This window comes from Mirounga angustirostris, unplaced genomic scaffold (assembly GCF_029215605.1).
Source record: "Mirounga angustirostris isolate CCGP_5_RB_7025 unplaced genomic scaffold, mMirAng1.0.hap1 SCAF_7, whole genome shotgun sequence".
NCBI classification, from domain to species: domain Eukaryota; kingdom Metazoa; phylum Chordata; class Mammalia; order Carnivora; family Phocidae; genus Mirounga; species Mirounga angustirostris.
In genome coordinates this window covers 8,404,690-8,421,468 of record NW_026991715.1, presented here as the reverse complement: position 1 = coordinate 8,421,468, position 16,779 = coordinate 8,404,690, and the positions used below count along the sequence as shown (strand labels likewise).

The window sequence follows — 16,779 nt, the reverse complement described above, 5'->3', positions numbered from 1 at the left end:
TGAGAAGGAGGAAGTCAAAAAGAATGATGACTAAGAAGCCGCTGAATTTGGCAATTCCATCTTTGGTGCTCTTTAAAGGGGCAACTTCGGAAGAGTAGAAGAGGGAAAAGGCAGATTACAATGGGCTCATGAGTAAATGGGAAGTTCAAGGGGAAAGGGCAAAGGGAAGGAAAAAGATGGAATACTATTTTGAGGGTGAGAAAAGACAAAAGAAAGGAGAATAACTGCCTATGTTTTCAAGCTGAAGGGAAGGGCCCGGTGGGAAAGGGGATACTAAAGAAAAAAAAGGAAAGAGTGCCAGGACAAGGTCCCGGATGCTATAGGAAGAAATGGGATCCTAAAGCCACATTAGTCATCTTCTCTCTAAAACTATCCCACATGATTACAGTACAATATCTGTTTTATGTTCAGAAATATCTACTCCCTGGAAATAATTTGTTATCTGCATTATTCTAACACAGTTTGGTCCACAAAATCATTATTAAAATGCTGTACAAGTTTCTTAACCCTTAGAAGGCACACACTGGGGTGTCTGCCAGTAGGGAGCTGTGAGGTCTGCAGGCAATGCTCCCATGTGGTTCAGAGAACAAAGGTTTTAAGAGAGAAAGAGATGGATGGCTGGATGTGGACAGGAGAGAAGGAACGTGTGGACAAATGATAAAGCAAATGGGACACAACGGTGATATGGGCAGGATCTAAGTGAAGGATGTACAGATGTTCTTTGTACTATTTGTGTAGCTTTTCTCTAAGTTTTAAATTATGTACAAATAAAAAATTAAAAAGAGAGAGAAAGGGAAAGTTTTCACACTTAAACTAAGCAGGGAACGCAACTTCCACGAATGGCTGGCAGGCAACTGTCATATTTCTCCATAGACTTTCACAGCTACTAAAGGAATAAGCAGCAAAAGTGTAACAATGGTGGATAAAGGGATGAGGCATAAACCTTTATGGCATTTTACTAAAAGAAAATGTTCAAGCTATTACATAAGACTATTTTCATTACAGAATGAATGCTTGTATAAAGTGGTTGGGTAATTCTCTATAATCTTGCATTCCTAATAAAAAGTCAATCTTTTTTTTTTTAAGATTTTATTTATTTATCAGAGAGAGAGAGAGGGCACAAGCAGGGGGAGCAGCAGGCCGAGGGAGAAACTGGGTCCCCACTGAGCAAGGAGCCCGATGTGGGAGTCGGTCCCAGGACCCTGGGACCATGACTTGAGCCGAAGGCAGATGCTTAACCGACTGAGCCACCCAGGCGTCCCAAAAGAAGTCAATCTTAACTGTCATTAGGAAACAATCCTGGGGGCACCCGGGTGGCTCATTCAGTCAGTTGAGCGTCTGTCTGACTCTTGATTTCAGCTCAGGTCATGATCTCAGGGTCCCGGGATCAGACCCTGCACTGGGCTCTGCAGCTGGCAGAGTCTGCTTGGGATTCTCTCTCTCCCTCTTCCTCTGTCCCTCCCCCTGCTTGCTCTCTCTCTCTCAAATAAATAAATCTTAAAAAAAACAACAACCTGGTCTTTAATACACATACAGTATTAAAAAAACCGGATAAGGTCATTCCTTGACAACTAGAATAGAAAGAAGTCTGAGGCACTGTTTCTTACCCATCTTCAACAGAATAAGCAGATAGAGGTTAAGACTGCTGGTGGTGGGACATCCTGAGAAAGGAAAAAACCTGAAGGTGAACTCTACTGTAAATCTGATCCCTTTTCAGTTTTACAAATGGTCTGCTGATGAAACAGCTGCCTACCAGTATTATAGTACACTGGGGGGAAAAAAGTACTAATGATATTCCCTATGTAAGGGATATTAATTAGATCAAGTACATATTTAGAACTGTCCAAAATAACAGTGACTAAGAGGCACCTTCTCTCCATTTCTCTGTGCAAAGCTGTGCTCTCTCTCCAAGTCAAAGTCCTATCCAGGCAAGGACGCTCTCCTCTCTGAACTGAGTAAGCCATTAAAATGGAAAACACCACTGTTTTCTTAGTAACACTGATCTTCTGTTACAACCCCATTCCAAGGCCAAAGAGCTCAGCTAGAGTCAGTTGTAGACTGAAGTGAAAAGGGTCCCCCTTCCTAGGAGGAGGCGGAAGAGCACTTCCACTCTGAAGTTTAAACTCATGAAATCCATGGGTCAAAGTTTAATGTGATAAGACATCGACATAACATGGCTCATCTGATCAGGCTCTAACACCCAAAGGAATGACAGACAAGCCAGATTCAAGTTCTAGCACACTCAGAATTAATTTCTCTTCAAACAGCGTGCCTCATTTCTTTCCAGTAAATCAGGACTAAAAATAACATAGAGGGTCTAAGCTCTTTCTCTCTTTAAACAAATTGAATCACTACTCATAATACCTTCTACAGGGTATTCAAGGCAACTATTTGAGTATAAAACTAGGATTTTTATGAGCTTTCATTGTTTACTTAAATTGGCATGACCACCCACTACTCTTAAAGGCTTTCCTTAAAACAAGAGTTATAAGTAAAGGTGGCTCATGAAATTAAGCCATTTTACTTTGCGAGGTTAGTGCGTAAGAGGATAGATGACTGAGTAAAGTACTACAAAGTTTAATATCAATCACTGAACAAACATGTGCTGAGGGCCTACGACGTACACAGGACTGAGCCAAACTCCTCCTTGCCTCCCAGGGCTTACAGTCTAGTTGGCAAGCCATGACTTAAAGCAGTACCACTATGTGCTAAAAATAAATAGCACGGACCATACCTTTTCTAAATGTTTTCACAAAGAAGACTCTGGTTGTGGGCTAGGGTGGTCAGAAACTAGCTTTAAAGAAGAGGAAGACGAGCTGAAGGATGATGGCAGGATTCTGAAAGGGGAGAAGGGTCCTTATGAAATATTTTCACATCCGCACTCACTGGAGTCCTGTAAGAACCCTGGAGGATAAGCAGCTAAACGACGTCCAGAGTTTACAGACGGAAAAAGTGAGGTTGAGAAGGTTGGACTAGTCCATACAATTAGTAATGAAATGTCCAGCAGCCCAGTGTAGGAGGGAATGGGGAAAAGAATTCAACCAGAGCACAGGACCTGTGGGGGCAGAGCACTTGAGAGGAAGAAAGACTAAAGCCTAGTCAGGGAAGAGTACAGCAATAGCCTAGGTGAGAGGTAATAAAGGCACAAATTTAAAAAAACACACAAACTAGACTGGTAACACTTGTTTTAAACTTTAAATCACCATGAAAACAACAACAACAAAAAACCTTATTATCTTCCTTCTATAAATCAGTTTCAGGGGGGGTCAACCTCTAACAAATTCTCTAACATCATCAGAGATTTTAAAGAGGCTTAAAAATTAAAACGGGAATTGTCAACAGTATTGCTGGAATCACAAGTTCACACATTTCTGCGCTGCCTAAACAAGCAATACTTTCTTTGCAACTCAATGAGCAGTATTATGCCTTTTACTACGATTTCTCAAGATCTTTGGATTTTTCCGTTCAGAACCGTTTAATCTGGACAACTGCGGATCGACTTATTTCCATATGCAAGCCCGGACTCTTCAAAGAGCAAGGACCTTATAAATATTCGCAGAATAGATGAGGCCACTATCAGAGGTAACTCTATGCCAGTCTGTTCCCCCAAAAGTTACGAAAATCTGGAATCAAGCCTGGAAGAGCTACCTTTCAGCCACCGTTCCCCAGCCCCCCAGCCGGGGCCTTAACGTAAGGTCCTCACGGGCATGTTCTCCCGAAGTAAATGCCACAGTGCCATTTCCCGCAGATGACAACCGCTCCGTCCCTGCCATGTCAGCCTCCCCGCCCCCCACCCCCCGCCCCGCGCCAGACCCGAGGAGCGGCGGGCACCGGGGAAGCCTCGGGGCGGCCGGGCGGCGTCAGGGGCAGCGTCTCGCGGACAGGGCGCTGCTCCCCACGCCCTACTCACCGCGACCGGGCGGCCGTGCTCGGGGCCGTCGGCGGCGTCCAGGCGCGGGGCCGAGGCCGGCGCGGCGGGCGCCGGGGCGGCGGCGGGCGCCGGGGCCGGGGCGGCGGCCGGGGCCGGGGCGGGCGGCTGCCGGTGCTTGCCGGCGCGCTTGGCTTTGGCCTGGATGCAGCGCTGGTGCAGGGCGAAGGTGTGCTGGCGCTCGAGCTCCAGGCGCTCGGGCGACACGGCCTCGTAGCGGGCCTCGCAGGTGCTGTGGTGGCGCCGGCACAGCTCGATGCGCCGGCGGAGGCGCTCCATGACCGCGCTGTGCCGCGGCAGCGCGAACTCCGCCATGGGGCAGGTGGGCAGCACCATGGGCCGCGGGCTGCACGGGCCGGGCCCGGGGCGGGCCTCTCGGGGCCGACTGGCACTGCGGGCTCCGCTCCCCGCCGGCGGCCCGGCCGCCTCACGGCCGCGCCATGGCCCCGCGGGCTGCGGAGCAGGCTCGCGCGCGGCGGCGGCTCTTCCTCGGGCCCCGCTCGGCCCGACCCGGGCCGGCGCTCGCTGCCCACCTCAGGCTTCGGCCTGTCCCCGCCGCCCCGGCCCCATTGTTTTCCGCGCCGCCGCCGCCGCCATCTTAAAATTGTTTTCAGGGCTCTCGGAAGAGGGCGGGGCCCCGGCGGGCGACCCCGGCGTCACGGCTGATGAGCAGGCACTGTGGCCAATCAGAGCAGGAAGAGCGGGCCGCCCGAGGGGCGGGGGCGAGCACGCAAGAGGCGCGCGGGGGCTCCCGAGCGGAGTTTAAAAGGAACTCTCAAGTGAGGGGCGGAGGGAAGCCCCTGGGCGGGCCTCAGTGCGGGGCACGGGGCCAAGTATGACCGACAGGAGCCGGTCCCAAAGGCCACCCCTCGCCGGCAGGCCCTTCCGGGCCCGCAGAGGAAAGGGGCAGTCCGCGCCGCGGAGCGTAACCGCCCGACCCAGACGGCCGCCTGGCACTACAGCGCTTCACCATTTTCTGCCCTGCAGCCTTTTTGAGTTGTTTTCATAAACTCCAAAGTAGCCAGGCTTTTTCAGTGTCAGCTGTTTTTCGACCGCATTCCTTACATCCGGCCTCATAATTGGTCGGAATTGTCCACGAGGGAGCTGGAAGACTGGAAGAGGCTTCCTCTTGCACCATTCTGAATCACTGGGGCTCAGTTTCCACTTAATAGAAAAGTTTGAACAAGTTTCCTAGGTACTACTTAAAAAAACAAAACAAAACAAAACAAAACCCCCAGCAGATGTGAAGAGGAGGGTGTGAAGAAGAGTCTAGCTCCGTTAGCGGGGACTAGAACTATAAAGGATGAGATTTCAGCCAAAAAAAACAGGGAACCTGGCCTGCCATTTAAGGATGGTGGCTTAGGTTAAACTGAGTCACTCAACAAAATCCAACCAGAGACAATTACGTTTAGTATTACAACCAGTAGGCATAGGGGGTGGGAAACTGGGGCAAAAAACAGGAGCAGTGACTCAGTACTAAAACTAGGTAACTAAGCCTGCTTTGGCCCAAGAGATACAAGGAACAGTCATGGGCACCCTAATTGCTAAAAAGTTAAACATGAGGTGCCAGGACCACCAACAGCTCAAACATTTGTTACATTAACATTTTACTAGGGCCCACAAAAATATTTTAAAATCAGAAGGGGAAAAAAAAATGAGTTCTTATTCAAGTATTATTTTTATACAAATGCAGTAAAAAATAAATACAAGTGGCCCAAGGCAAAAGTGTCTAGAACTCATGAAGGCCACATCAATAGTTTTTTCCCCCAAGTCTTCAAACATAGGTATTTTACATTAGAATTAAATTATTTTCTAATAAGGGAGATAATAGTAACTAAGAGTACTACACTGTGTACTTCTCTTTCAGTAAGCAATCCAAAAGCCTATAGCACATATTTAAAAAGTTTTGGTCTAACTTTCAAAAATATCCTTGAAATACTTAAGAATATGTAAAAGATGGAGTCTGATTCTGAACATTCTCTAATAAAAATTTAAAAGTTCAATGGCTCCCATATATCTTAAAGAATATTATCATAAAACCTTTTTTTTTTTTTTTTAAGAGGGGGTGGCCTGAGTGGCTCAGTCAGTTAAGCATCTGCCTTCTGTTCAGGTCATGATCCCAGGGTCCTGGGATGGAGCCCCATTTCTGGCTCCTTGCCTGCTTCTCCCTCTCCCTCTGCTGCTCCCCCTGCTTGTGCTCTGTCAAATAAATAAAATCTTAAAAAAAAAAAAAAAAATCTACAAATTACTACCCCCCCCCCCCCCCGAGCTGCTATCCCTATTATACAACAGAAACTGCTGACCCCCAATCCAGAAGAAAAAGGCGGCAGAATCTACACTGAATTGACTGGATCAAATCCACATGAAGACATGAAGTAATACTCAACCATTCACATTTTCTGCAGTAAAACACTTGAATTGAAAGTTACCATGAAGAAGTTCAGTCAAAAGCAGACACTTAACAGAGGGCTTTAATGTAATACCATTTAGTGACGTGACAATTTGAGAAAAATGGAGAGTATTTTGTGGATAAGAGAAATCGAGGAACACATCTGATGGAGTGGGCATTTTACAACACTGTGACAGACAGCCAGCACGTAAAACTATAATGTAAGTGCATTTGAAGAGCTAAACACTGCTGGTCATTCACTGATGTGTCAGACATTTAATCGGAAGGGTGCACCTTCAACAAAGAGTGAAAAAGAGAACCAAGAAAAGACTTTTGTTTTGTTTTTTTGACAAACTTTGCTAAGTAATCCTGGAAAGGCAAAGGAACACTCTATATTTGTCATTCCACACCTGGGCTGGAAGAAACTGTTAAGTGAGACACGAGATGTAACGTCAACGGTCAGTGAAGGCAGGTTTCTGGAAATGCCATAATCCCACACATTTGCTTCAAGGAGAAACCTGCAGACATATTTTCAGGTCTTGCTAAGTAACTGTTTATTTGCACTCAATACATCTGGGAAAGTCTGCTACATAGCTAAGGTCACTGTGACCACAGAACAACAGATGAAAAGGATAAAGCACTGAACAGCAAGAAAAATTCATCCCACCCTCATAAGAATTTCAGTGAACCAGTAAAAAATTGAAGATAAACAAAATAAACAGATACAGCCTTCATCTTTTACGAATATACTTCCTCCCCAAATCTCCCCAATATAAACACTTTGGAGTGTTTATATATTCAGTGCAAGAAACAGTATCACCGGTACATTTGAAACACCTCTGAAGAAAGAATAAAGCTAAAACAACTCTGAATACATTTCAGTGTGGTGTAATAATGATATTACACTATAGTGATGGGGGAGAGGCTCTGATAGCACCCATCTGCATTCCACATGAAAAAAACAAATCTAAGATCACTTTTTAAAGAATTCTACAAGCCACATACCCAAACAAAAAATTTTTTTTTCAACAGGACTGCTTTATCATGTAATTTAAGACACAAAGGTTACATGAACTGCAAATGAAGACTTAAAAAGTTTAGCAGCTAAAAAAAAATCAGAAAATTCATGCTGTATGTCACTCCTCCCATAAATACTTTTCGCCTATGTTCAATTACAGTCAATTCTGAGTTGGCTCACCTCTGGCTCAGACTTCTCAAGTCTTTACACAGAGTAAAAGAAATGGATAAAAATGAAAGACAGTATTCTATCCTATACTTTGACCCTGGAAAGGTGTGGGTCTGCTTAAAAAAGGAAGAAGAAACATACACTTAATCACAATAAAGCTTAACACTATGCGGAGCTTATAATCATTTTCAGCGACGGACTGCAAGCTGCGCTGTGAAGAAAATGCATAGCAGAGGAGAAAGCCGGGGATTTGGGGCAACAGGGAAGGAAACAGTGTCAACACAGTGGAAGAAGTGATGAAAACATCTGCATCTACTTGGGAGCTCCCGTGCCCTGGGAGCATTCCTTACATGGCCACCTGCTCCGGAAGGCTGGAGCCCAGACTCTCCCAGTTTGGGAAGCATGATCGCCCGAGTGCCACCTTATGTCACCTCCTCCACTGACTGTCTGGGAACACAGCTGTTCCAAGGGCAACAGAACACACGCACTGTACGGTCTAACCAACATCAAGAGGAAAAGTTTCTTCTTTCTGTATGTCTATTTTTAATACAAATGAAACAGAACCTTTCTATAAATTTGGGCTTCCATCCAGTCCATCCCCTCAGTTTCCTTAAGAGAAACTGGGTGATGGAAGCAAGCCAAACAAGATTATAACCATGTAACGACTGTACTTTCAACATGATTATCCATTTTAAGGGACAGAGAACACTTGAATGTTTTGTAATACCAAACTTAAAAAACAAATTTGGTTATAAAAACTGCAATTCATCCCCCTAGCATTTCTAAAGGTTGGTGTTATTTCTGCATGGACAGATTAATATATTAAATTAAGCCAAGAATTTAAAGACTGGCAAAGTTCTATCACTCTATTTTAAAAAACAAGGATGTTTAAAAACAAAAACAAAAATACGAGTTAGTTGCTTCATGTTACATTTCACAACCATTAATGTTATATGCTTGCTTTCTACAGAAACAGGGTCCTTTATGTCACAACTGCAATTACTGACAGCTTAGATGTTTACAATTACACGGGCTAGTGTTCGACTGGAGCCTGTCGATGGTGACGTCTGGAGGTTTTCTGAGTTTCAACCTAAGGTGTGCCAGGCCCTCTCCTAGGACCACGCTTGCAGGGGAAGGGGAGGGAGAGGAAATCACAGATCAAGTTCTTAAGATTGTTTCACTCTCTTCGAGGCTTTCTGTTTCTTGGTGATCTGTTCAAAATTTCATCCTCCTGTTGGTTGAAAAAATAAGAAATTCGCTATAATTAGCATGCTTTAAACAAGTTAAAACTTCACCAAGCTTTCAAGATCAGCCAGGCTCAGGGTAACCCATCTGAGGACCAAATAAGAGAAGAAAAATGATTAGAAGAAAATGCACCAAAAACAACAGCTATCTCAGAGGTGGCAGGGTTCTGTGTGCTCTAATTTAGTCTGTATGGTTTTCTGTAAACATCCACTTTCCTCAATCTAACCCATCAACATTTGCTTTAAAAAGGACCAGATGCCCTGCTTTCCCACGTGATCTTGCTGAATCCTGAATAACCGAACCTACTGGCCTGTGGGCACATCGGCCCCGTTCTGAGGCTGAGAAAGCTAGGATCTCAGGGGATGGAAGATGATCCTAGCAGAGCCCCACACAACACTCAAGACTGTAACTCCTACTCTACAGAGTGAGGATGACTGGGGAATATAAAATATGTGTGTGAGACTGGTCCCTGCCTGAAAGAAGCACATCTAGTTGAAAGTCTACATCGTAGTTGACACAGAATATAGCCAAAGAAAATAGAAACAGCGTTGACCTTTATCGATGGAGGGGCAGTTGTAGAAGCTGGAATGGAAACTGCATAGGGTTTTCCAGGAAGGAGCAGACTGAAAAGGGCCCCAAGGAAAGTGTAGATCATTCTCTTTCCCTCATACGTCCTATCCAATGCACCCAAATCTGGACCCAGAAGCCCAGTGAGTTCTCACACTCTCCTATCACCCTGCTCGGAGCCACCGGATCCCGCGGATCCCGCCTGCATTATCGCAGCAGCCTCCGACCTGGCCTCGTTGATTCTGTAGAAACCACGGCAGCCAGCCTAAGCAGATCCTGTCACGCCTGTGCCCCAAAGCCTGCGATGGCTGCCCATTTCACCAGAAGAAGCCAAGCCCACACCGTGGCCTGGGAGGCCCCACCTCCTCTGGAGCCTTCCCCACCCTGCTTTCCTCCGCCCCCTACTCTACTGGCCACAGGGTCTTCTAGACTACTACTTCAGGCCTCCGTACTGGTTGTTGTCTCTGCAGGAACATTCTTCCCATGGACACCTCTACGGCAAAGTTCTTTATCTCTTTCCGGTCTGCCCCAGGGTCACCTCTTCAACAAGGCCTACCATCTCTAACACTGCAACCCATCCCATCCCACCTCCAGTACTTCCAATACCTTTTCCTGTCCTACTTTTCTTTTTCATGGCCTATCGCTTCCTAACATACTATTCATTTACTTCCTTATAATGCCTACAGCTTATTGTCAATTTCCTCCCAATGGAATTTAGGCCCCCCAAAGGAAGGGTATCTTTGTCTTGTTCACTGACAATGTGCAGCCCATGATGGGCACTCCATAAATACTTGTTGAATGAACAAATCCATAAGCCACATGGACAAAAATTTTAGAATACAATGAAATCATTGTTCAAGAAATATTTTTTTTTCTCCTCCTAACCACTAGACCACCAGGGAAGGAAATACTTTTTCAGGGCACAGTGGGGAGAGAGAGGAGACAGACGTGTTCAGTAATAACCTGAAGTCACCATTTTCGCAAACATTTTATTGGTTTTCCCCTGAAACCTTCTGCTTATTCCAGAAAACCATCTGCAGCACAGAAAAATACTTCTGAGATTCAGATGTAGTTTAAAATGATCCAAGGAAATGTGTACCTGTGTTGCTAAGAATTCCACTCTTACAAAATTAATTCTAGCTTTTTTTTTTTTTTTTACTGCCACAGCCCATGAAAATTACTCTCTGAAAATAAGCCCCTACTTAAATGCATCTTCCCCCAAGCTGCTCGGGCTGGAATACGTACACCTTCTGCCGTTACCTCTGCTTTAGGTTTCCTGTCGTCCTCCTCCTGACTGGCAGTGCCACCATCTTCTTCACCATCACTCTTCTGCTTCTCTTCTGAGACAGAGACCAAAAGTACAACAAACTGAGCAAAACCTCATACTTGTTTTTGATAATGAGACCAGTAGCCTTAGGACACACCTCTGGAGTCTAGGGCAATCTTTAGCGTCGTCACTTGCTTCTGAGTTTGAAACATCTTAGGGTCTTGGCGTAAAGCAGATATTCTGGGGTCTACTTACCAAGTTTTTCTTCGCCCTCCTCATCCTCATCTCCCTTGTCCTTTTCCTCTTCCTTTTCTTCTTCCTCCTCCTTCACATCTGGTTGGGGAGCATCGGTCTTCTTATACTCCACAGGACTGGACTGTTTCTGAAATATTCCCCCAAAGCACCAACAGTTTTGTTCACATTTTTATGTACATTATCACATAATTATTGAATGCCTATGAATAAAGTTCTGCACAAGGCCATATACTGGCATAGATAAATAAAAATGTTAAGAAAGAATTCCTGCCCCGAGAGCTCTCTCTTCAGTGAGCATGTGTGTGTGTCAAAGGCAGGAGGCACAGTAAGAACAAAGAGGTGAGGCAGGAACATGCAGATCTAAACAGTCAAGATGACTGAGGCACAGACACGCAGACAGAACCATGGTGGGGGGAGAAGACTGAAAAAGGAAACCTGGGGATCAGGTTACAAAACATCGAATGCAAGGTGAAACACAATCCTCATTTAATAGAAGTAGAGTACCTAAACAAAATTTTCTTTCCTGGTTTTTGGATTGCATACAACAAAGACTAAATTAGAAAAACTTTAAAATAAGGCTGGATTACCCCCACATGTATTTTTGGAGGGAGCGTGGGGATGCTGAGGGAAGAATGGATAATGAAAAAAAAATCAAAGACTGTTATAAAGTATATGAATACAAACAGCTATGACAAGGAGGAAAAGCTGGTTTGGGTCCAGATGGCTGGTTTTGTATCTAAGTTGTTGAGTTTTTTATTTTTGTTTTCCAGAACTGCTGCCAAATATTAGGGAAGAGTAATACAGCAGGCTTAACTACTACTAGAAACCGAAGGGCTGTAAATCCTACTCCCACCTGGGCACAATATATGGCCACTGAGAGCAGTGACTAAGGTTTCAGATGTGACCCAGTCATTGCCAAGAAAACTTCAGGCAAAAGATCTTAGTTATACTAATATATAAAAGTGACTAAACAGAAAAACTCATACCTTTCCAGAGCAGCAGAAGAGGATAACAAGAAACACGGGCAGAGCTACGGTCAAAATGTAGACCACCCAGAGCCACGGGCGCTCCTCAGCGGCCTCAATCATCTGCCCCACTACACCTGGCTGAAAAACAGGACGGGACAGACTTCAGGTCCTCGGTTTTGACACCAAATATAGGCTGCACTGTTCAATTTCTGCATGGCACTACTCAGGCTCCTCCTTTGTCAAAGGGTTCGAGCCAAGATATTCAGACAATATAAAAAGGAAATAAGAGAAAAGCCTCCATTTCCCCCCCACTCTTATCATCAAGGTGATTTCCCTTTCACAGATGTCAACACAGGATTCTTAATCACCTGCCAGAGGCCCCCTTAACCTCAGGGCCAGTGAATGGAGAATTTCTTGATCAGTATCTCTGGCTCTCCCACTCATAGCTCGACCATGTGGCCAATTGTGTGAAAATTGCATATACTGGTAAACCAAGATTCAACATTTAAGAGTGCATTAAAATACCCTAAATGACAAATTTTGTTAAACATATTTTAGCACGGTAATTAAAAAAAAAAGCAACAAAAAACCCTACCCTAACACAAATAGGGAATCTAAAGCCATTACATTAGACTAACGAAATCATGTCCAAACACCCAGTATTTTGTCTTTAGCAGGCATCCAGTCCCACATTTTATGCCAATATTCTCAAATAAGGGAAAAGACAAATCCTAGAAGATTGCCTGCCACAAAAGGAACAATTTGTCCCCAGCAATAACAGACATAAATGCCTAAGAAGCAAGTGAGCACGAACCTCGGCAGCCCCGTCAGCAGCCTTCTTCAGTCCCCATCCATCATTGGCCCAATCATCAACTACTCTTCGATCCCCGCAAACAATAAAGTTGTCAAAAAAAATATCGGAGGTCATGGACCACAGTTCCAAACCAATAGCACTAAAAGGAGTCATTTTGAAAGGTTCCAGATCTTCAAAGAAATCCGGATTTGGTATTTTTCGGGGCTTCCAGATTCCCTGGAAAAAAAAAATATATTTTTTTAAAACATTTCAAATAGGGGACCTGGGTGGCTCAGTCGTTAAGCGTCTGCCTTCTGCTCAGGTCATGATCCCAGGGTCCTGGGATTGAGCCCCACATCAGGCTTCCTGCTCAGCGGGAAGCCTGCTTCTCCCTCTCCCACTCCCCCTGCTTGTGTTCCCTCTCTCGCTGTGTCTCTCTCTGTCAAATAAATAAATAAAATCTTAAAAAAAAACAAAACACAACATTTCAGATAATGAACACCACAAATAAGAGTTAAGACCAATTGTGCATGATCAGTGACGGTAGTGTTGACTTTGTAAAACGTAACTGAGTACCAGGGAGAAAATGATGAAGATGTCTGGACTCCAACTACTTTCAATTTCTAACCTCAACCCTGACCTTGACCCAAACCAACAGCTCTGCCTGGCACATTCCAACAAGACTCTTATCAACGAATAGCCTTGAACAAGCACAGGCTTGCTCAGTGGGGATTCGCAATGTACGTGACCTTCAACCAGCAATTGTACTTCTTGATAACTAGCTAGAGGAATAGTTACCACACATACCCAGACACACGCAAGGGTGATCACTGCAGCAAAGACTCTGAAAGCAAAAATGCGTGGAAGGCAATCCACCCAAATGGCCATCCACAGAACAGCTAAAGGGCGGTTTTAATTCAAGGGCGATTTTAATTTATCTTATTGCTTGAATACACAACTAAAAATACACTTACAAACAGAAAAGTATACACATAGCATATGCACAGAGACACACACCCATACCTTACATTTTAAAGGGGGACAGGGATGCCTAGATGGCTCAATTGGTTGAATGTCTGACTCTTTTTTTTTTTTTAAAGATTTTATTTTTATTTATTTGACAGAGAGAGCACAAGCAGAGGGGGAGAGAGGGAGAAGCAGGTTCCCTGCTGAGCAAGGAGCCCGATGTGGGACTCAATCCCAGGGCCCTGGGATCATGACCTGGGCCGAAGGCAGCCGCTTAACTGACTGAGCCACCCAGGCATCCTGAATGTCTGACTACTGATTTGGGCTCAGGTCGTGATCTTGGGGTCTTGAGATTGAGCCCCATGTCAGGCTCCACGCTCAGCCCGGAGATGGCTTAACACTCTCTCTCCCTCTCCTACCCCTCCCCACTGCACGCTCGTGCTCTCTTTTTCTCTGAAATAAATTATTTTGTGAAAAATAAGACAAAGTAAAGGGGGACAAAGTGGAAATTAATGATGACAAATCATTTGACTAAGACAGAAACTGAGGAGACCAGGGTCTGAGTGGTTACGTCTGTAGCAAAGCTGCAGCTTTATAACATCACCATCTGTACCGTCTTTTCACAGCTGAGATACTGAGGCGAAGCACTGGGCAGACTCGGGGTCAGGGAGCCCCCTCCCGTCTCCACGCTCTACCCACTGCATCCCACGGATCGCCAGTTTGGATCCAGTGGCTGCAACACCCCACACCACACAACAGCAGGGTGCCCAAATAACAAGCTTTCCATTTTTCTTTTCTGTTTTTAAACACAGGTTACAAAGCAATTATGAAACCTCTTTCCAGTCCCTAGGTGTATTTTTTCAACACCTAGCATATAAGCTCTCTCTCAATTCTGAAGTTTGTTTTTTGGGTTTTTTTTTTAAGCTGGGCGTGGAGCCTAACGCGGGGGTTCAAGTCACCACCTGACTCTTGAGATTTGAGCTGAGATCAGGAGTTGGACTCTCAACTGACTGAGCCACCCAGGCACCCCTCAAGTTGGTTTTGTTTTTTAAAGATTTTATTTATTTAATTGACAGAGAGAGAGAGAGACAGCGTGAGAGGGAACACAAGCAGGGGGAATGGGAGAAGAAGCAGGCTTCCCGCGGAGCCAGGAGCCCGATGCAGGGCTCGATCCCAGGATCCTGGGATCATGACCTGAGCCGAAGGCAGACGCCCAATGACTGAGCCACCCAGGCGCCCCTCAAGTTTGCTTTTAATTCAGTTGTTTGAATACAGTGATCAACCACGCAGCCTCGCTACAGACAAAACTTCTATCCAAACAAACAGATCAATGAGGTAACTCAACCATCAGGAGGCACAAACCTGGTAGTTAGGATTGTCAATCATGGGAGGCTTCCATTTGCCCTTATAATTAGGGTTGTCAATCATAGGTCGCTGCCAGACACCACACCCAGGGGCCGACTCACACTTAGGGTTGGCAATCTGAGGAGCCTCCCATTCCCCATCCATATCTTCATCCCTGTGGAGATACAGACAAATTACAAATAGATTCTGTGATGCGAGACTAGGACGGCCACGCCAGGGCTCCCCTGAAATCCTGCAGTCATACTGTGTCACTGGAGTATCATCTTACTCCTGCATTTCCAGTAAGAAGGGTTTTTCATGACAGGTGCATTAAAGACAAACACGTAATTAAATTTGTTGAGCTCTACACTTAAGTTGGACACTTGGCTATATTTAATCATTAACTTTCACTTCAATAAAAAAGCAGTAATTTAAAAAGTTAACTGAAGCTCTTACCAATCCTCTGGCTTCTCCGCATCTGGATCAGGTACATATTCGGGCTCATCATCTAACCAGCCTTCAGGCTTTGTAGCTTCTTCATCTGGAATCTTAGCAGGGGCATCTTCATCCCTTAAACACAAAAGAAAAAGCTAATTATGACAACACTGACTGAAAAATCACAATGTGATCCCACGTCATGAATCTGAAACAGGGCAATCTGAAAATATTTCAGTCACACTTAATCTCAAAATTTAAAATAATTCCTCCTAGAAAATAGAAGAGAATAATTCATTCCTATGATAGTGGTCTAGTATTCAGAATAGAGAGCTCTTACAATTCAATAATAAAAAGACAACCCAACTTAAACACTGGCAAAGGATGTGAATAGACATTTCTCCAAAGATACACAGAGGGCCAATAAGCACACGAAATGATGTGTAACATCGTTAGCCACCAGGGAAATGCCAATCAAAGCCCTAATAAGCGATCACTTCACGACCACTAGGATGGCTGTGAGAAAAATGACTGATAAAAACAAGTGCTGGCGAGGATGTGGAGAAACCAGGACTCTCATAACGTTACTGGTGGGAAAGTTAAAAACAGCAGCAATTCTGCTCCAAGAGCAATGAAAATGCAGAACCATTCAAAATCTGTAACGACTGTTCATAGCAGCAGGGCTCATAACCATTGCCAAAACAGGGAGACAACCTAAACGTCAGTCAACCGGGGAATGGATGAAGTGTGGCGGTTATCACACGATGGAGTATTATTCGCTCAGAAAGAGGAATGGAGTACTGTCACATGCTTCAACATGGATGAACCCTGAAGACATTATGCTCAGTGAAAGAAGCCAGACACAAAAGGTCATACATTACAGTATGCTACGTCCAGAATAGGTTAATCCAGAGATAGAAAGTAGTTTAGTGATTGCCAAGGGGCTGGTGGAAGGGGGAAACAGGAAGTAACCGCTTAATGGGTATGGATTTCTTTTTGGGTGATACAAATGTTCTGGAATTAGACAGTGGGGATGGTTCTGTGAATATACCAAACTGCTGAATTGTACCAATTACGAGGGTGGATTTTAGTATGTGAATTGTAACTCAAACAATTACTCTTTTTTTTTTTTTTTTAATTTTATTTATTTATTTGACAGAGAGAGAGAGAGTGAAAGCAGGAACACAAGCAGGGGGAGTGGGAGAAGGAGAAGCAGGCTTCCTGCTAAGCAGGGAGCCCGATGCGGGGCTCGATCCCAGGACCCTGGGATCATGACCTGAGCCGAAGGCAGACGCTTAACGACTGAGCCACCCAGGCGCCCCTCAAACAATTACTCTTAAAATAAAAGTTTGTCAAGTAACTAATTTCAAAGTTTTACACGGTTACTATGAAACATATCATATTAACTGGTAAGCAAAGACATCTTCTATCCTCTA

At 44.8% G+C, this 16,779-nt stretch overlaps 2 protein-coding genes across 3 annotated transcripts in view; both read right to left on the bottom strand.

Moving 5' to 3' along the window:
* MAML1 (mastermind like transcriptional coactivator 1) overlaps positions 1 to 4,625 on the bottom strand; it is a 37,180-nt gene extending 32,555 nt beyond the window's left edge. Inside the window, exon 1 of the mRNA XM_045890490.3 lies at positions 3,911 to 4,625. Coding sequence (XP_045746446.1) covers positions 3,911 to 4,264 — 354 coding nt within the window. The 5' untranslated portion in view covers positions 4,265 to 4,625. The remainder of the gene's footprint in view (positions 1 to 3,910) is intronic.
* A 1,756-nt stretch (positions 4,626 to 6,381) lies between these two features.
* Positions 6,382 to 16,779, bottom strand: part of CANX (calnexin) — a 34,201-nt gene continuing 23,803 nt past the window's right edge. The window contains exons 9-15 of one of the 2 annotated variants that reach the window (XM_045890473.3): positions 15,365 to 15,478; positions 14,927 to 15,083; positions 12,620 to 12,835; positions 11,824 to 11,943; positions 10,838 to 10,964; positions 10,561 to 10,655; positions 6,382 to 8,734 (exon numbers count right to left, since the gene is read on the bottom strand). In XM_045890473.3, coding sequence (XP_045746429.1) covers positions 8,681 to 8,734; positions 10,561 to 10,655; positions 10,838 to 10,964; positions 11,824 to 11,943; positions 12,620 to 12,835; positions 14,927 to 15,083; positions 15,365 to 15,478 — 883 coding nt within the window. In that variant the 3' untranslated portion in view covers positions 6,382 to 8,680. The remainder of the gene's footprint in view (positions 8,735 to 10,560; positions 10,656 to 10,837; positions 10,965 to 11,823; positions 11,944 to 12,619; positions 12,836 to 14,926; positions 15,084 to 15,364; positions 15,479 to 16,779) is intronic. The other variant, XM_045890481.3, reaches the window with a different exon arrangement.